The following is a 21,763-nucleotide window of genomic DNA, read 5'->3' on the forward strand; positions in this document are numbered from 1 at the left end:
CGTATTGTTATTGTAACTCCCAATTTCGCAGTTCAGAAAAGCTGGTGGCGAAGAAGAGGATCCAGCTGACCTGGGTTGGGTTGTTAAGCAGCTGTTGAAATCGATCATGTTACGTTCACCTGCAAGTTGTGCCACAGCATGATCTACTTTGCTCTTCGCCACAGTTTGGCAGTAGACACTCGTCCTGGTGGATAGCTGGTTGGTAGTCATACTAATATAAAAAGCTAAGCAATGACTGCATCAGGGCTAGTACTCCACCAGGTTGCTTTCACAGGTGGCCCAGCCTCTGATGGGGTAGGATAAGCCTGTGACAGGACTGGACCACCCCGTTGCACAACATGTAGCTGAACACAACATGATTGATTTCAATGCTACTCCTCTCCTTTCCACTACCTTTTTGTCCTTTACTCCCTCCCCAGAGCCTCACAACACTGCACCATGTAGCCTCATCTGCCACCTCTAGTCCCCACATGCTCCGCCAGGCAGCACTGTCTCCCCTTCTCCCACCAATACCCTGCTATCCCTCTCGCTTCTCTGCTCCACTACAGATTGTTGTTCTCATTTGACACATTTCATTACAGTCTGAGTCTGGCCTGAGCAGCTAGAGATAGTGGTCATGTGTGTGTGTGTGAGGTGTTCTTGCTTGTATGAATGCAAGTGTGCTTTCTTTTCTGATGAAGGCTTTCACCAAAAGCTTAATGTGCAACAGTCTTTCCATTGTGCCTGCCTGCAACTGAACAAGTCATCTTTACAATGGGTAGCTATCTATCCCTTCCATAATAGTAAATATAGTAAGTTTTAGACAGAAATGTGGCAGTGAATCAGCATAAACAGCTCTCAAGTATCCAGACGGGAGGCAATGTTGAAAAACTGTCCCCCTCTGATGAGGGTTGTACCCATCTACTCGCAAAGTGTAGAGACATTGCAGAATACTCCTAGATTTATATGTGAGGGGTGGCCAAACCATACCTCAAGGTGCAGGTGGCAGCATTAAGGGTACATTGCAGGATTAGTGTTTAGCTGGAGAATCCTTTGAATGAACTCTACTTCAGATACAAATTTTAGGCATTACAACAATGGCATGCCATCTGGACTCAGCAAAATTAACAATCTGCAGTGTTGGATGCTGAACTGTTTGAAAACCTTCGTTTATAGCCAGGCAGGGCACTGTCCACCACAGATCATGATCATTTTGTGACAGTCTTGGCTGACTATCTCGCACTGTGTCTTAATAGCGAATTTTTTCTACACCTTCATAGGTAATGGACTCTACTCAGTGGAAACTCCTATACAGTAAACAGTGTACGTTTTAACCACAGTGAGCCTTTTGCTTTTACAGGGTAGTCTACCTTCCTGCAGCTTTAGTTGTTTAGTTGGTTTGTTTAAAAGAGGGGGGAAGGGACCAAACTACAAGGTCATCAGTCCCTTGTTCCAAAGGAAACAATGCCACAAGGGTGAGAATATGACAATGAGACAACATAAAATAGGATGAAACGAAAAACCACAACAACGACTGAAGGGCAACAAACAATTAAATGGACAAAAGGGGACAAGAAAACCACAAATACATAAGAAACAGGTACAAGAGGTTAAAACAAGAAAGCAGGTTGCCATGGCTGGCTAACCATGAGGATAAAAAGGAAAAGCCAGCCACTCTGCAACACATTAAAAGCCCTCCCTGAAAGCAATAGGGGTGGAGGACACACAGGGACAAAGTACACATGCTAAAACTTAGAGCAAATGATAAAACTCACCCTCACAAATAAAACGTAAAACTAAAGCTGCTGTTGAGGCTTTGTCGCCCAACACCGAAAGCAGGGTGCCGGGAAAGTTAAGTCTGCCGCAGAGCGGCTAAAAGTGGGCAGTCCAGCAAGAGATGGACGATTATCATTTGTGAGCCACAGTGACACCCAGTTGGGTCCTCGAAACGGAGGAGGTTACCATGCGTCAGCCACGTATGGCCAATGTGGAGCCGACAGAGAACCACAGAGACCATGCGAGAGGCACACACGGAGGTCTTCCACACATTTGTAGTTTCCTTAATGACACACAGCTTGTTGTGCATACTGAAGTTATGCCATTCTGTATCCCAAAGCTGCAAAACCTTGTGGCTTAATACTGAACGCAGGTCAGTTTCATAGAAGCCGATCTCCATAAGCAGTTTCTGCGTAGCCTGTTTGGCCAGCCTGTCGGCAAGTTCATTACCTGGGATTCAGACGTGACCTGGGGTCCAGACAACCACCACTGAATGACTGGACCGTTCCAGGACACAGACCAAAGGATGATGAGGGTAGCACTGGTTGACAGCTGGTAGGCTGCTCAAGGAGTCAGTACACAGGAGAAAGGACTCGCCTGGGCGTGAGCAGATGTGCTCAAGAGCATGAGATATGGCCGCCAGCTATGCAATGAAAACACTGCAGCCATCTGGCAAGGAGTGCTCTTCTATATGTCCCCCATGAACACAGGCAAAACCAACGTGACCATCAGACATCGAGGCATCGGTGTAAATCACTTCATGGCCCCAGTACGCGTTGAGAATCGAGAGGAAGCGAAAGCAGAGTCGCTGCGTTAACTGAGTCCTTAGTGCCATATGAAAGGTCCAGGTGAAGCTGCGGCTTAGGTGTACCCCATGGAGGTGTTCGTGAATGAACCTCAAGTAAAGGTGGTAAAGGCAAGGACTCCAGTTCGGAGAGAAGGGATCACACACGAACTGCAATTGCTAAGCCCCGAACTGAGCTGCTGATGTAGGAGATGAACCACCATAGGTGGGAAAAGGAGATGGTAATTCGGATGCGCAGGAGAACTACGAACATGTGCAATGTAACTGGAGAGCAATTGCGCACACCTAACCTGCGATGGAGGGACTCCGGCCTCCACCAGGACACTGGTCACTGGACTCATCCCAAAAGCTCCTGTCGCTAAACGAAAGCCACAGTGGTGCACTGGGTCGAGGGTTGGTTTTTTTTTGTGGTTTTAGGGTGCACAACTACAGTGGTCATTAGCGCCCAGACTAAATTATGAATGCACTGCGAGGCACAATGTTAAAACAGCAACTAAAATGGACAACACTATAAAAGGCACATTAACACGCAAGGGAGTGAAAGAAAACAGCATAAGCAAATGTCCTTAGACAGGTTTGTTAAGTGGATAAAACGAAGAACACGAGCAGCTGCTCCTGGGTCATCCGCTACAATATCATCCAGAGTACATGGCAGGCCAAGATCAATGCACAGTGTATTAAAATTCGGACAGGACGTTAAAATGTGGCATACTGTCTGCAAGTGCCCACATGGGCAGAACGGCGCCCGCACAGCCATCAGCAGATGGCGGTGGCTGAACTGGCAGTGTCCAATCCGTAGCTGGGCCAAAACGACCTCCTCCCACCAAGAAGGGCGTGAAGAGGTCGTCCAAGCCGTGGGGAGAGGTTTGAAGGCCCGAAGCTTGTTTTCAGTAAGTGTAGACCAATCGGCATGCCACAGTGATAAAATGCGCAGACAAATGACCCTGCTAAAATCAGATGAAGGCACACAACAAGAAGCTGTCTGAGGCTGGAGGACCGCAGCCTTGGCCGCGGCATCTGCAGCTTCGTTCCCACAGATACCGACATGGCCAGGAACCCACATAAAGGTAACCGGAGAACCGTCGTCCGCCAGCTGCTGAAGAGAGCGTTGGATCCGGTGCGCGAAAGGGTGAACCGGATAAGGATCACTGAGGCTCTGGGTGGCGCTCAGGGAATCAGAGCAGATGACATAAGCAGAAAGTTGGTGGCGGCAGATGTAAAGAACAGCCTGATAGAGGGCAAATAATTCAGCTGTGAAGACCGAACAATGGCCATGGAGCTGGTATTTGAAACTGTGTGCCCTGACAATAAAAGGACACCCGACACCGTCATTGGTCTTATAGCCATCTGTATAAATGAAGATTGTATTACTGAACTTCGAACGAAGTTCGACAAACCGTGATCGATATACCGAAGCTGGGGTAACCTCCTTTGGGAGCGAGCTGAGGTCAAGGTGAATGCGAACCTGAGCCTGGAGCCAAGGTGGCGTTTGGCTCTCGCCCACTCTAAAGGTTGCAGGGAGAGGAAAATCAAGTTGCTGAAGGAGGCGACGAAAGCGAACTCCAGGAGGTAGCAGGGCAGATTCATACAACTCGTATTGACGGTCGAGAGAGTTGTCAAAAAAGGAACAATAAGAAGGGTGGTCGGGCATTGATAATAGCCGACAGGCATACCGACGAAGCAGTATATCGTGTCAGTAGGTTAGTTGCAATTCACCGGCTTCAGCATGAAGACTCTCGACGGGACTAGTACAGAATGCTCCGATCGCAAGATGTAAGCCCCAATGTTGTCTAGAGTCGAGGTGGCGAAAGATGGACGGGCGTGCAGAGGAGTATACAAAGCTCCCATAATCCAGCTTGGAACGGACAATCGACCGATATAGGCAAAGTAAAACGGTTTGATCCGCTTCCCACGACGTACCGCTGAGAACACGGAGGACATTTAGGGAACGGGTACAACAGGCAGCCAAATATCACACATGTGGAGACCAGCTAAGCTTCCTGTCAAATGTAAGAACTGAAAATTTTGTTGTCTCCATGAATGGGAGAGCAACGGGACCGAGAAGTTAGGACCGTGGGAGAAACTCTTTGTAGCGCCAGAAGATAATACAGACCGTCTTCTCGGCAGAAAAGCTGAAGCCATTGGCGACACTCCAGGAGTAAAGACGGTCAAAACAATGCTGAAGACAGCGCTCCAGGAAACAAGTACGCTGCAGTAGATGGTAAAATCGTCCACAAAAAGGGAGCCTGATACATCAGTTGGGAGGCAATCCATTATTGGATTGATCACTATGGCGAAGAGAGCGGCGCTCAAAACTGAGCCCTGTGGCACCCCATTCTCCTGGCGAAAGGCGTCGGACAGGACAGAACCCACATGTACCCTGAACTTTCGATCCATTAAAAATATACGAATAAAAGAGGGAGGCGACCGCGAAGGCCCCATGTATGCATGGTGCAGAGAATGCCCACCCTCCAACAGGTGTCTCAAGCCTTCTCCAAATCAAAGAACACAGCCACTGTCTGGCACTACCGCAAGAAGTTACTCATAATGAAGGTCAACAAGGTAACCATATGGTCAACAGCAGAGCGGCGCCTATGAAATCCACATTGTACATTGGTAAGTAGGTGTCGAGATTCGAGCAGCCAAACCAGAGTTAACCATTCGTTCCATCACCTCACAGACACAGCTGGTAAGGGAAATGGGTCGATAACTGGAAGGCAAGTGCTTGTCCTTCCCCGGCTTAGGAATCGGCACAACAATAGATTAGTGCCAGCATGTGGGAACATGACCCTCAATCCAGATGTGATTATAAGTACGAAGAAGAAAACCTTTACCTGCAGGAGAAAGGTTCTTCAGCATCTGAATATGAATAGAATCAGGCCCCAGAGCGGAGGACCGTGACCGGGCAAGTGCACTTTCGAGTTCCCGCATGGTGAATGAGGCATTATAACTTTCATGATTCGAGGAGTGGAAGTTAGGTGGCCTTGCCTCCTCTGCCTGTTTTCGGGGGAGGAAGGCAGGGTGGTAATGAGTGGAGCTCAAAACCTCTGCGAAAAATCAGCCGAAGGCATTGGAGGTATCCTCAGGGGCCACAAGGACGTCATTTGCGACAGTCAAGCCAGAAACTGGCGAGTGGACCTTAGTGCCAGATGGCTGGCGCAGGCTACCCCATGACAACAGAAGAAGGAGTAAAACTGTTGAAGGAGCTTGTGAAAGCAGCCCAGCTGGCTTTCTTTAATAACACAACAACACTGTGCATGTAATTGTTTATAATTAATACAATTTGCCATTATAGGGTGGCGTTTAAAGGTGCGTAAAGCACGTCGACGAGCATATATACCATCTCTACATGTTGCGGTCCACCAGGGGACCGGTACGCGACGTGGAGAAGAAGTAGTATGAGGGATGGAATATTCAGCAGCAGTGAGAATGACTTCTGTGAGGTGTGTGACCTGACTATCGCAGCTTGCGAAGTTTTGATCCTGAAATGTCGCCCTGGAAGGGAAGAGCCCCCAGTTTCCTTTGGAGATGTTCCAACAAGTTGAGCAGGGAGATGGGGTATGATGCAGGAGATGGATAACACAAGGGAAGTGGTCGCTCAAATATGTATCAGAAAGAGCGTACCGCTCAAACTGACGTGCAAGTTGGGTAGTACATATATAGAGGTCTAAATGGGAATAGGTGGGAGTTGTCTCCGAAATAAAAGTAGGGGTGCCAGTATTGAGGCAGACAAGATTGAGGTGGTTGAAAAGGTCTGCAAACAGGGAGCTTCTCTGGCAGGATGCTGCAGAGCCCCAAAGGGGATGGTTGGCATTGAAGTCTCCAGTCGACAAAAATGGTGCAGGTAGCTGAGCAATAATTTGCATCATGTCTGCCCTAGTAACTGCAGACGACGACAGAGTGTAAACAGTACAAATGGAAAATATGAAAGTGGGGAGAGTAATTTGGATGGCAACTTTCCGCAGGTCGGTGTGCAACGTGATGGGATCGTAGTAGATATCATCCTGAACCAGCAACATAACCCCTCCATGAGCCAGAATACCTGCCACAGGGGGTAGGCCAAAACGCACAGAGATATAGTGTGCCAAGTCAATACGATCGCATTGGCGTAGCTTTGTTTCATGGAGAGCTACTACGAGTGGACAATGCAAGTGTAGCAGCAACTCTAAGTCCACTCGGTTGGAGTGAATGCCACGAATATTCCAATCAAGAAGTGCCATTGTGAGAAGCAAAAGAAGAAGCGAGAAGGGGTCACCTCAAAGGCCGCTGAGGGCCTGGCTTTGAGCGAGCACTGCTGCCGCTATCAATAGGCAGAGAGTCATCGTCCATTTTTTCAATAGGTTCGTCGGCCACCATGTTAAGATGGTCGGGAGGGGGAGCTTCCTCTGAAGGTGAACGGCCAGACGTTTGGCCACCAGCAGTGCGACCAGGCGAAATGGATGACGGCCTGGGGCGGCAACCGCTGGGTGGCGCAGGAGAAGAAACGCGCCGCGGTGCAGAAGGAGAACTTTTCTTCCTATGAGCCTTCTTGGAAGGTTGTTTAGTCAAAGTACTGGCCGATGGCTGTGAGTCTGCGTCGATACCTCCCTGGTAGGCCGAGGAGAGGGGAGGACGGTACTGTATTTCCCTGCTGGGAGCAGCGTGGGCTTCCTACTAGCAAAAAGCTTGCAAGCAGCCGAGGTGGACACTTTCTCTTTGACTCGAATTTCCTGTATACAGCGTTCATCCTTGTAGATGGGACAGTCGCGAGAGGACGCTACATGGTCACCCTGACAGTTCACGCAACGAGGAGATGGAGGTGGACAGTCACCCTCGTGGGCGACCCTGCCACAAGTGACGCATTTAGCCACATTACAACAAGACTGGCGGGTGTGGTTAAAATGCTGACACTGGTAGCAACGCGTAGGTGTCAGGACATAGGGGCAAACAGAAATAACCTCACAGCCCGCTTTGATGCGCGACAGCAGCTGAACACTATCAAAGGTCAATAAAAGTTGTCTGGGTAGGTAGAAGGTCATTGTCAAACTTTTTCACGGCCCTATGGACAGCTGTAACGCCCTGCTCAGCGAGGAAAGACTGAATCTCCTCATCAGTCAATCTGTAGAGAGATGTAGTAGATACCACACCATGCGACGAATTCAAAGTGCGGTGAGCCTCCACCCGCACATGGAACGTGTACAGGAGTGTGGCCCGAAGGAGTTTTTGTGCCTGAAAGGCGCTCTCAGTTTCCAACAACAAGGTACCGTTACGCGTCCTGGTACAAGACCTGACAGGTCCTGCTATGGCATCTACGCGCTTCTGAATAATGAAAGGGTTGACATGAAAAATCCTTTCCATCCTCAGATCTAGAAACTACGAGGAACTTTGGGGTAGGCGGTAGTACTTTTGTCACTGGTGGCTGGTCAAGTTTCCGTTTTCGGGCAGAGGTCGAGAGCGAAGAAGAAGAGAAATCCATTGCGGATGAATCCCCCACAATTGCCAGCGTCTCCGATGGCACGCTCCTTCCTTGTGGGGACCCTCTCAGAGGGCACTCCTGCCTTAGGTGAATGTTGACACCTCAGGTCACACCTCCCTCCCCGCGCCTGGCCTTTACCGGGGGTACGCACAGGCCCTACTTGTCTAACCAGGGCAGGGAATTATGCTTTACCCCGTCACCGGCAACGCGTGCGAACACATGGGTCGGCCTGCAGGCAAGCACAGGGAGGAAAGAAGAATAGGAAAAAAAGGGAGAGAGGGAGAGAAAGGACAGACTGTCAAACGCCGAGGCAGAGACCATAGGGTGCGGAAGAAGGCAAGGGGAAATAGGCAAGGGGAAATAGGCAAGGGGAAATAGGCAAGGGGAAATAGGCAAGGGGAAATAGGCAAGGGGAAATAGGCAAGGGGAAATAGGCAAGGGGAAATAGGCAAGGGGAAAAAGTTAGGAAGACAGTGAGAGAGAGAGAAGGACCAAGAAAGGAAACAAACAAAGGAAGGAAGAAATCAGAATAAACAAAAAAAAGATGACCACAAATGTTAGTCGTCGTACCGTCCGTCTCCGGACGCACGTGCGAACTACCTCCTTGAAGTGGAGGGACTCCTTTTAGTCACCTCTTACGACAGGCAGGAATACCTCGGGCCTATTTTTACCCCCGGACCCGCAGGGGGAGCACTGGGTCGAGTAAACGCAATGCCGAGGGTACCGCCGAACCATTAACCAGACTCCCATAGTCAAGGTGGAATTGAACAATGGCTCTGTAGAGCTGCAGCAGTGTAGAGCGATCTGCACCCCAGTTGGTGTTGCTTGGGCAGCGGAGGGCATTGAGGAGCAGACAGCACTTCCGCTTAAGCTCACGGAGGTGAGGAAGCCAAGTCAATCGGGCATCAAAAACTAGTCCTAAGAATCGATACGTCTCCACTACAGTGAGTCGATCATCATTAAGGTAAAGTTCTGGTTCTGGATGAATGGTACGACACTGACACAAGTGCATAACACATGACTTTGCAGCCGAAAACTGGAAATTGTGGGCTACAGCCCATGACTGCACCTTGTGGATGGCTCCCTGGAGGCACCAGTCAGCAACACCAGTACTGGTGGAGTAGTACAAAATGCAGAAGTCATCTGTATACAGAGACGGTGAGACAGACCGCCTTACAGCTGCTGCTAGACCATTAATGGCCACTAAAGCTAGAGATACACTCAATATGGAGCCCTGCGGGACCTCATTCTCCTGGATATGGGGCGAACTATGGGAGGCATCAACTTCAATACAGAAAGTACGGAGCGACAGGAAATTTTGGATAAAAATCGGGAGTGGGCCTCAGAGACCCCACTCATATAATGTGGCAAGGCTATAATGTCGCCAGGTAGTGTCATATGCTTTTTGTAAATCAAAAAAGACGGCAACCAGGGTTTGGCGTCTGGAAAAGGCAGTTCGCATGGCAGGTTCAAGGGACAAGATTATCAGTGGTAGAGTGACATTGGCAAAAGCCGCCCTGACACGGAGACAGTAGGCCATGTGTTTCCAGGACCAAACCCAGCTGCCAACACACCATACATTCCAGCAGCTTACAAAGAACATAGGTGAGGCAGATTAGCCAATAGCTATCCACATCAAGCACGTGTTGACTGGGTTTAAGCACTGGAATGATGGTGCTCTCCTGCCATTGCGATGGAAAGATGCCATTGCACCAGACCCAGTCGAAGATGACAAGTATATGTCGTTTGTAGTCACACGAGAGATGTTTAATCATCTGACCATGGATCCAATCTGGTCCAGGAGCTATGTCAGGGCAATGTGCAGGGGCACTGAGGAGCTACCATTCTGTAAATGGGGCATTATAGGATTCACTGTGGCGTGTAGCGAACAAGAGAACTTTCCCTATCATCCGCCATTTGAGGGTGCGAAACGCCGAGGGTTAGTTTTCCGATGCAGAGGCTCAAGCACAGAGCTCAGCAATCACGTTTGCATGGGTAGACAACATGCAATTGATGTTAATGCCAGGGACACCTGTTGGCGTCTGGTATCCAAAAAGACGTCTTACCTTCGTCCAGACTTCGGAAGGTGACGTATGGCATCCAATGGTCCAGACGTATCTCTCACAACACTCCTGCTTCCGTCTTTTGATAAGCTGGCAAATGCAGTCACAGAGCCGCTTAGAGGCTATGAGGTGGTCCAGGGAAGGGAGTCGCTTATGTCGCTCTAGAGCTCGCCGACGCTTCTTAATTGCCTCAGCGACTTTCGGCGACCACCAAGAGATCACCTTTCCCAGCGGCACGCTAAATAAGGAGGAATCGCATTTTCTGTCACATTAACAATTGTTGTAGTCACCTGCTCAACAATCACATCAATGTTACCATGTAGGGGAGAGTCAATGGTGACCACAGAGGTGAAAGTTTCCCAGTCTGCCTTGTTTAAAGCCCATCTGGGCAAGCGTCTGTGGGTCTGATGCCGCGGCAGCGACAGGAAGATGGGGAAGTGGTCAGTACCACATTGGTTGGCAAGTGCTCTCCAGTGGATAGATGGGAGAAGTCCTGGGCTGCAAGTGAATAAATCAATGGCTGAGTAACTACCATGAGCCACAATGAAATGTGTGGCAGCCCCAGGATTTAAGAGGCAGAGGTCGAACTGAGACAGTGAAGTTTCGACATCTCTGCCTCGGCCAGTAAGCACGGTACCACCCCACAAGGGGATATGGGCGTTAAAATCTCCCAAAAGTAGGGAAGGGTTAGGGAGTTGATCAACCAGTGCAGCTAATACATTCAGAGGTACTGCACCACCTGGAGGATGATATGCACAGTTATTTCCTGTGTCGTCCTTATTCTGACAGCCACAGCTTCAAGAGGGGGTTTGAAGGGGCACAGTTGCCCTACAGACCAAGTTTAGGACACAGACGCAAACTCCACCTGACACTTGATTATAGTTGCTATGGTTCCTGTAATATCCCTTCTCACTCCTCCTTGGGTTTCTCTGGCTGGGAGGGCTTCACTGATTCAGTCTCCGGGACTGAGGAGGATCGTGAAGCCCTACGACCAGCTGCTTTTGGGCACTTCAGCCACTGACGGGCATCATCTTTCCCACTAGCAAAAACCTGGGAAGGGAGTGACCCCAAGGGATCCCTTCCTCGCGAGAGGAGCCGAAGAAGACGTACGCTTCTCTGGCTCTGAAGTGGTGACTGGTGTCCCCCCCCCAATCGCTGGAGCAGGTGTAGCCTTCTGGATCTGACAGCCGACTAGAATTCACAGAACTGATGGGGATACAACTGTTCTCGTAGCGGCGGGGACGAGGAAGTCATAGCCACAGGAAGTAGGCACTCATATTTTCTCTTCGCCTCAGTGTAGGTCAGTCGATCCAGGGTCTTGTCTTCCACGATTTTCCTGTCTTTCTGTAAATTCCTGCCATCTGCCAAGCAAGGTGAATGATGCTCTCTGCAGTTGACACGGGTTGGAGGTGGGGCACACGGAGTATTGGGATGTAATGGACATCCATAATCTCAACATACGACGCTGGAAGAACAACGGGAAGACATACAGCCAAACTTTCAACACTAAAAGCACTGCATCGGGGGAGGGATATAGAGCTCTACATCACAATGGTAGACTATCACCTAGACCTTCTCGGGTAAGGTGTCACCCTCGAAGGCCTAGATGAAGGCACCGGTGGCCACCTGACTATCCCTCGGACCCCAATGGACACGCCGCATAAAATGGACACCTCACGCGCAGCTTGTTGTCAGACTGCAAAAGAAGGCCCCCGTGGAATATAATACCTGGACCATATTTAAGCTCTTATGTAGCATGATTGTAACAAACATACCCCAACTTGTTACAAGCGAGTAAAGCCTGTGAGTGGGCAGAGGATGCTGTTTTTATCAAGACTGACCCAGATCTCATTTTGGACAAGCCCTCCACCTCCCCAAACTTTTCCTCTAAATGCTCAACAAAAAATTGAGGCTTCATTGTCATGAAATATTCCCTATCAACTCTCACACATACAAGGTACCGGGGCGAATAAGCTTCACTGCCATCCTTAGCCTGGCGATCCTCCCATGGTGTGGCTAGGGAGGGGAATGATTTAGGGTCATCCTTCCTTGCGTTATACTGAGACTTGGAACGCTTAGAGACTGCTGGTGTGTGATCACCAGCAAGTGATGATGTGGTACGCTTCATCGCGCGTCATCCGCCCTGATGCCACCTACTCCGACCAGAGGCCCTCCCCACATGCGCCACCCAGCCGCAGCAAAGGCCATTGCCAGGAGTCCGAATACCCCAGGGTGATGTGCAGCTACTCCTTGGCATACATGGGGATTTAACGGCGCAGGCATCATCAGCAGAGTGATCCCTATGTGGTCAGGGGACTACAGCCAACAGGGTGCATGGCGGCCCTACCACAATGGACTGGCTACCGTGCTGGATATCAGGTGCAACCAAGCAAACAGTTACATTATCATCATCAGTGCAGGAAACAATACTGCACAGTGGAGGGAGGAAAAGGCACCCAGGAGTGTGACCTCACCCAACCGCTGGAGAATGAGTGGAAGTTCAAATCTACGTAGACGAAGAATGTGATAGGTCTCAGCGCACGATGGACACGATGCACCACGTAAGGCGCCTTTCCTCAATATGCTAGCTCTTCGGCAAACTTTTGAAAAATGGAGGACAAACGTGACAGGGACCATCAATAAAGGCCAAAACGTGAGAGACTCCTTTTAGTCACCTCTTACAACGGGTGGGAATACCTCTACCTATTCTAACCCCTGAACCTGTAGGGGGGCCTGCAGCTTTGAACAGTGACTTCTTTGTCTGGATCAGATTAGCAGAACAATTAATTGTGGTCTGCAGTCACTATAACGCAGCTTTTAAAGAAACAGAGACTATTGCATAATAGGTGTAAAACAAAACAGTGGACTATAGATAGAGAGACGCTGAATGAAACTTATTTAATAGTCTTGAGAGCCTTCAATGACTTCCACAGCAGAATAGTGTCAAATGATCTTTCACAAAATCCAAAGAAACTCTGGTCATATGTAAAGGCTGTTAGTGGCATCAAAGTTCTTGTCCAACCACTTGCAGATGAAACAGGACCAGCAAATGAGGGTAGCAAAGCAAAAGATGAAATGCTTAATTCCATTTTTGAATGTTTCCTTGCGAAGGAAACTCCAGGAGAGCTGTCCCAGTTTATCCCCTGTAGCATTAAAAAGATGAGTGAAACGAGTTATTAGTGACAGTGGCTGCGAGAAACAGCTGACATTATTGAAACAGAACAACGCTCCAGGGGCAGGAAGAATCCCTATCAGATTCTATACTGAATTTGAAGTCGAGTTAGCTCCTCATTTAACTAAAGTCCGTCTTAGATTCCTGGAGCCAAAACTGTGCCAAGTAGTTGGAATAAAACATAGGTCACAACCGTGTACAAAAAGAGTAGAAGTGATCCACAAAACTACTGTCCAGTATATCTGAAATGAATTCTTTGTAGGACCTTGGAATATACTCTTAGTTCAAACGTAACGAGGTATCTTGAACAGAATGACCTCATTGATGCTGATCGGCATAGATTCCAAAAACATGTATCATGTGAAACCCAACTTGCACTTTTCTCATATGACATACTGAAAGCTTTGGATCCAGGCAGTCAGGTAGATGAAGTATTTCTTGACTTCTAAAAAGCATTTAACTTGGCACCATATCTATGCCTATAATCAAAAGTATGATCACAAAGGGTATCAACTGAAATTTGTGATTGGATTAAGTGTCTTTTGGAGGAAGGACACAAAGTTATTTTGGATGAAGAGTGACAGATGTAGAAGTAGCTTCAGTTGTGTCGCAGGGAAGTGTCTTGGGGCTCTTACTGTTCATTTAGTATATTAGTGACCTCGAAGGTGCTATTAATAGTAACCAGCCTTTTGCAGATGATGCAGTTATCTAAAATGTATGACTATCTGAGAGAAGCTATGTAAATATCCAGTCAGATCTTATAGGATTTCAAAGTGGTGCAGAGATTGCCAAATTGCTCTAAAAGTTCAGAAATGTAAAATTTTGCAGTTCACAAAACAAAACAAAAAAGTAGTATCCTATGACTATAATATCAATGAGTCATTGTTGGAATTGGCCAACTCATACAAATACCTGGGATAGACCACTGTAGGGATATGAAATAGAATGATCACATAGGTTCAGTCGTGGGTAAAGCAGGAGGTAGACTTCAGTTTATTGGCAGAATACTGGGGAAGTGACATCAGTCTACAAAAGAGATTGCTTAAAAATCGCTCATGAGACCAAATAGGTCTAACGGGGGATATTGAATGTATACACAGAAGGGCAACATGAATGGTCACAGGTTTGTTTGACCCATTGGAGAGAATCACAGATGATGAAAGAACTGAACTGGCAGACTCAAAGTTACATGTAAACTATTGCAAGAAACCCTACTTACAAATTTTCAAGACACATTTTTAAATGATGACTCCAGGAATCTTCTACAATCCCCTTATTTACTGCTCCCTAGGAATCATGAGACAACATTAGATTAATTACAGCAAGGATGAACACATTTAAACACTCCTCCTTATCATGCTCCATACATGGATGGGACAGGGAAAAAACTTAAATAACTGATACAATAGAATGCATCGTTCGCCATACTCTTCACACTGGTTTATCCAGCACACAGGTAGAAGTAAATAAAAAGTTGCAGAATATGGATGTAGATGCAAATAAAATAAGACTGATCTGTAGTGCAGCCAAAGGTCTATCCTAAGTTGGAAGGTGATAGTTTCGTAAAAGTTGGTGAAGCCAACATGGCAAGAAGCTGGTTTTCAGAATGAAAATTGTGGTGACAGACCGATGTTTAGCACTGGCCTAGGGCCAGGTTAGTTTGAAAGATGTTACTTTGCTTGTCTGATGGTACATCATGTTAGTCATGATGTAGTGACAAAAACACTGCCTACATTAAGCAAACAGTTCAAGTACTGGTTTTGGTTGTACATCATGGGCCACAAAATTATCTGTAATTTATGATGAATATGTTGCTAATTTTTTTAACACATGATACACTCGTTTGTATTTACATTGGGTTTTGGTACAATGAATTTCAATTTATTCCTATGAAAAACTGTCTGCTGCTTCTTCAATCGGTACTTACAATCAGTTGTTAACACAACCCGTTACATTCCCAATGCACCACATGGCAAGTGCTGGTATCACTTATTTGTAAAATATGTAGGTAATGACCTGACCCTCTTCAAGGCTCTTAATCTAAGAATGATACAATGGCAAGACACAAGGAAGCTTTTTCCATTTCAAAGCGTACACCAAATGCATTCTGTTAATTACAAGCTCACATTACATACATTCAGCTTTGGAGGATAATCAACTATGGAAAGCTTTAAGAAAGGAGAGGTGTGTGTGTGTGTGTGTGTGTGTGTGTGTGTGTGGGGGGGGGGGGGGGGGGGGGGGGAATAAAAATGATATCACAATAGCCTGTTCAGGAGGTGAGCACAAGCATTCGCACTCACTGAGTGAGCACTCATGGTAAAACAGGATGATCAGACATCATTAGCATACCGGAAGTTAAAACTGGGAGTGACAGTATGTCACATTCACCATTAGATTTAAGGGACAGACTTCATCGCACAGTGGAGAATAGCTCTTTTAAATAAATGAAAGGCAGCATTACGACAACAACATAAATTTCAATAACTTCAACAAATTTGCTGCTACGTTTAATCGATATTTGTAACCACACATTTGTGGGAGCAACTTCTTTCCAGTGAAGAGAACAACATCTACCACATAAGTACACCCAGACTGCAACTTCAAAACCTGTCTTCAAACTAGTAGTGCTCAGAAAATGGTATCAGACATTGTTACTTTAGTGCAAAGCTGATACTTTAATGTAAAGCAAAATTATTAGAATTCATTGATATCCAGTGTTTTCAAGTTTCATGTGTGAATCAAATAGTGGTGAAATATAAGTTGATTTCAATTTAATCTTCATCCAAAAATGACGTTCATGATAAGACTGCGTCATCTTAAGAACGAAAAATCATGTTTCTTACTTAGCTGCCCCATGTTGTTTGTTTGCTCCATGACATTTGCAGCAAAATACGTTCAAGCATATATTCCTGATGAGAAAAATGTCAAAGTCAGTAAACAAGACACACACTACAAACAATGTACCAAGCACTAATCCATTCGCACCACTCATGTGACACCCTGTGCTGGGGAAATGCTGCAAACGTGCACACACGAAGGGTACTAAGATTACAAAAGAGAGCATTATGATGCAATTATCTACTTAAAAACTAACTGCACTGTGTTGCTAAATGGAGAATATCACGAACCTAACACAAGAAGAAAAAATTACCGTCATATAGAAAGAAGTAGGCTAAAATTAATAGACGAAGAACCTGTAACTGCTGGACGTATACTGTACAACAGTTTACCGCAATGTATGAATATGATAGAAAAGAATGTCTCTCTTAATAAGAAAATTATAAAGACATCTGAGCAACATTTGCCCTTACAATGCTATGGAACATCTTGAAATAAAAAATTAAATAGTGTGTCAGAATACACTGCAAAGGAAAACTGCAACAAATGTAAAATGGTGTATACAATCACTTCTGGTATGTTAGATGTACAAAATAATATTTCATGTCAAAACACCAATGCTGATGTCCTCTGCTTTTTCTGTTTTTCTTGGCAGTGCTGAGTGAATACCAAGGACTTACAGAAAAATGAACTACATTATCATTGGTGCCTTTTATACTGTACTTTTAATGACTTTTTGTGAAAATTCTATAAAATGTGTGTGTATTTACTGTATTTTTGTAACTAACAAATACATGTAACAGTCAGACTACAAATGCAATCATACATAAATTGATATATCTATCACTGTATTTTTGCTACATATATGTAAGCTTTATGTAAACATCACCTGTCGAATATCATTATAAGAAATGATCCACAGACAAAGACTCAAAAGAAATTGAAGTTTCATTTGATTGTCATTTCTCATCAATGCTTCAGTCAAAAAAAATTGCCATGAAAGGCATTAATCAGCCACTGTACAGTGATACCTCTGTAGAATTAACATTAGAAACCATAGAATAGACTCGTTGGCAACTGTTTCTTGCACCCAGCTGCCTTGTTTCAATACCCCCCTCACGTTTCCCCACCATTGCCCTATGAAAGCCTGCCAATTGCTCACTGATGAGACGTGAGAGTAAGTCAGCTCACACTAGCAGATTGATGAATGAGCTTGGTCTAAATGAAAGTGGTGGCCTCTTCTCTCAGTCCATAGAACAGTCTCGGAAGCTATTATACTTTAGCATGACATCATTAAAAAAAGTCATAAATAAAATAATCAGTGAGTCTGTATTTAAGAGAAGCCCATGAAATGTTAGAAATACCAGTGATAAATTTCTACAATAACAATAAAACAGCTTAAAATAATTTCAACAAACCTGGCGAAGCTTAGCCATTGCATCTGCTGATATAAAGTCTCCCTTGTGAAAATGTCTGACAAAACACATAACCTGATACTGACTTTGGCCACGTTCTTCTTCACCCAATACAAGTGCCTTCAGTACTTGTACATCCTGTTGAACAAACATGTACTCTCAATTTTGTTTTTATTATTGGGCACTATTACATGAAAATTTTGAGAAGCATGAAATTGATGACAACTAATAATTATTTTCATTTAGTTTTCACAAGAAGAGCATCAGACTCACATTCCTGAAGTCAACAAGCTGTGTCACAAGTGTTCCATCAGAGCGCTGGAATTCTAATATTACTATGTCTTCTGATACATTTGCTGAAATTGTTTCCTGCAAAACGTCGCCACCCTAAAAAAGAAATAATTAGAAATTTTAAAACCGTTTTTACAACTTAAAGATAATGAGAAACTTAAATGGACATTTTGTGCTAGGCTGCTACCAATCCAAATCTTCACAAAATGTAGTTCTCACCTGCTAACACAGTTTTAAGCACGATACAAATGTTTACACGAAATCTTAACTGTAGAGACAGATTGATCTGTAGCATAGCCTGAGATCTGTTTAGGTCAAAAGGTGACAGTTTGTGAGATGGAGAGTATCGAACACCTCCGTTAATCCATCAGATACCCATGCTTTACTTTGTGTCTGGCAGCTACAATAATACACATGTACTTGTTAAAGTCCAGTAACCCAAAATAAAGCTATAGGTCCAACAGTTAATAATTACAAATAAGTGAAAACATTTTTTTTAAAAAACTCTTATACAAGGATTGTAAGATTTTTGGGCAATTTTCTGTAACAGTCACACAGAAGGCCAGAATACGAATGCAGTTCAGTTGACACAGTAAACTTAGATTATTAGTATTCGTAGATAAAAATTCATCCGTTTCAGGGGAATTTCTGACATTTACGAATCCCAGAAATCTTTCTGTGCACACTGTACAGATGGGACATACCTAAGTGTGTCATCCACGTGCGCTTTTAATTAACAGATCTGACTACATGTACTCTTCATGCACGAGGCAGTCTACCCAATTAAACTCTGGGAAGCCAGCTCGTAACTATTGTATACAAAAATATTTCACTTAAATTTGCACATGATCAAATTCTTGCAAGGCGAAAAGTTTACGAGATCTTACATATATGTAAAAAAAAAAAAAAAAAAGGTGGGGGGGTTATTTAGAATGCGTTTTCAATACGGCTATTCTCAATCTACACACACAGAGCAGACAACAATCTTGACATTTACTTAGGCTTATGTCGAGGAGAAAAATCTGACCGGTAGCGATAACAAACAAAACTTAACATAAATCTAACAAGTTGTTTCATCACATAAACCTACCTCGTTTCATCTGACATTTTTTCCATAGCGACATATTTTAACTTTACTATTTTGGTGCATATTTTTAGACACACTCACCTGATTTTTTACATTAATAAGCAACTGGGTATCCCCAACGACAATTATATTGAAAAGATACAGCACACCTAGACCATAGGCACAACTAGCACCAAACTTAGTTATCATTCTTTCTACCAAGCTCATAACATTAACAACACTTCGTTGGTCACATTCTTGACATCTTCCACAAACACTTTTCGATGTGCTATAACAATACAGATACTACACATGAAGTTGTGTGATGCATAAATTCTCTGATAGCAAGTACATTAATATCTTTGATCCACAACTAGTTGGTCACTTGTAAATAAACAAGTGTGTGGGTGTGTTTGCTTAAAGGAGTGACAATGCAAGCCTTATATTTTTGAAGAGGAAGGCATTTGTGCCATATGTTTATCAGTCTATCACCTTGGACGTTCTTGTTGACTATCGTGAAATGTTCCCTACAAAGCAACGGGGGGAAGATGTACATATGCCTGTTTGCTATTCCCCAATGCTCTATACTTTTCCCTTCATATCTTGTATTGTGGCATTTTTATGTACGTGACTTATCGTTTCACCAGTAGCTAATAACGCTATATTGCTATTTTCGACGTTATCCTTTCTACTATTTTCTACGAAATAGTATCGGTACGAGTGACATTCAACTCTCTCTTCTACATGTTTTAAGAGGTACTAATAGTTTGACGTCATGTTTAAAGGCATTACATAAATATTGATGTAATGGTTCAAATGGCTCGGAGCACTATGAGACTTAACATCTGAGGTCATCAGTCAATATTGATGTAATACAGTTTACGACCTGTAATGTAGTGCATCATTATAAGTCAATGCACAAATGGGTAAGAGTTATATAGACTTCGCCCCCTCGCAGTTTTACGTTTTTCGTAGCTGATGGACGAATGACACGTATCAAAATATTCATCGATTATTTGTTAGTTATGTAATACAGCATTTCTGAGTTAATCTTATAGTTGGATACCAGTACTAGAAAAGTAAAGTTTTACATATAGCACAAACGTAGACCTCATGGTACATTATAGGTAAGTATATTACAACCTTTAATTCATAATTACATTTACAGGACGGTACATACTTACAACCAGGATAGTCATCTTCCAACCAAACCCGAACTTCATACTACACTGTGGATTAGTTTCTCACCACAAGCAGTATTTTGAGAGTGGACAAGATCATATCTGCTAATGAATTATATGTTGTGCAGAAATTGTTATTTTGTAATCATGTAGACCACCTCAATAAGCAGTGAAATAAACTTTACCTGATGCTTCTTTCTTGGTGTAACACACTCCGTTCTACTATGCAATAGAATTTTATACTTCTTAACACATTAACCCTACCCAATGAGAATGGTAATTCCCCTTTGTCAGTTTGTTTTGAAGTTCATTTTTCTTGTGATACTGAACTTTTCATCTTCTGAGTCTTGCCGTGGCCACAGAAATGCGTGCTTGGGTGTCTGTGTATTTTTGATGGAAAAAGAACTAGTGCTTGAAAACTAGTCTGAATGCAGTTTTCTGTTATCGTACCACTATAGTTGAGTGGTTGCCTTTCCCATATGTTACTTATTGCTCCATTCAGGAATACCTGTTATTGTTCTTTGAACTAAATAATATACACGCTACTGTGCAAAGCATAATTGCACTATTACACGTGGGATACAGTTCACCTTGATTTTCCTTCCCTCTCATTTGTTCGGGAAACTTGGTTTACAGTAAGAAATAGCCCTAACATTCCTCAGAAAAAATGCATTGAGGCTAACAAAATATTCCAGAGAAATGAATAAGGTTGCCTTAAATGTTTCAAACAATGTTTCAGATTATTTTTCTAAATCAGATACGTAATTTCGAGGAAATCTTGTTGCCTTGAAACAACAAGTAGCATTGGTTCTAACTGTAAACAACTGATCATTTCATTGAAAGCATTGCTTTACTTTGCTCAAAAATAATTTGTTTAGTGTGCTCCCAGTCTGCCACTTAAAATGATTTCTATGGAATAATTTAATCCTTGTACCACAGAAAAGATGAGTGACTTAAGTATTAGTGTCAGTGTTGTTGAGAAACAGCTGAAATTGTTAAAATTGAACAAAGTTCCAGGGCCTGATGGAGTCCCTGCCACACTCTATTCTGAATTTTTATCTTAGTTATCCCCGCTTGTAACAATAATCTATCGTACAACCCTTGAGCAAAAAACGAAGCCCAGTTCTTGGAAAAAAGCATAGATCACACCTGTATATACAAGAGGGGTAGTAGAAGTGGTCCAAGAAACTGCCATCCAATATCCTTGACGCCAGTTTGTTGTAGAACCTTAGAACTTATTCTGAACTCAAACATAATAAGGTATCTTGATGCCAACCAGCACGGATTCTAAAATCATCAATTGTGTGAAATCCAGATTGCACTTTTCTCACATGACGTACTGAAAGCTTTATATCAGGGCCGGCAGACAGATGCAGTACTCCTTGATTTCCGAAAAGTATTTGACTCAATACGACACTTAAGCTTATTTTCTAAAAAGAATCTGCACGAAGGTTCGACCAGATCTTGATACAATTTCAAAGTGATACAAAGATTGTCAACTTGTTTTAAATGTTCAAAAATATAAAATTGTGCAATTCACAAAAAAAAAAAAAAAGTAGTACCGTATGATTATAATATTAATAAATCACTGTTGGTATTAGCCAACTCATGCAAATACCTGAGTGTAACACTTTGTAGGGTTGTGAAATTGAATGATCACATAGGTTTAGTTGTTGGTAAAGCAGATCGTAGACTTCGGTTTATTGGTAGAATACTGGGCAA

General features: G+C 44.2%; 1 protein-coding gene across 1 annotated transcript in view; it reads right to left on the reverse strand.

Annotated features, from left to right (window-relative positions):
* The window catches only part of LOC126416548 (out at first protein), a 69,975-nt gene extending 50,801 nt beyond the window's left edge, over nucleotides 1-19,174 (reverse strand). The window contains exons 1-3 of the mRNA XM_050084293.1: nucleotides 18,963-19,174; nucleotides 17,777-17,890; nucleotides 17,507-17,641 (exon numbers count right to left, since the gene is read on the reverse strand). Coding sequence (XP_049940250.1) covers nucleotides 17,507-17,641; nucleotides 17,777-17,890; nucleotides 18,963-19,088 — 375 coding nt within the window. The 5' untranslated portion in view covers nucleotides 19,089-19,174. The remainder of the gene's footprint in view (nucleotides 1-17,506; nucleotides 17,642-17,776; nucleotides 17,891-18,962) is intronic.
* Between the last annotated feature and the right edge of the window lie 2,589 nt (nucleotides 19,175-21,763).

This window comes from Schistocerca serialis, chromosome 8, assembly GCF_023864345.2.
Source record: "Schistocerca serialis cubense isolate TAMUIC-IGC-003099 chromosome 8, iqSchSeri2.2, whole genome shotgun sequence".
NCBI lineage: Eukaryota > Metazoa > Arthropoda > Insecta > Orthoptera > Acrididae > Schistocerca > Schistocerca serialis.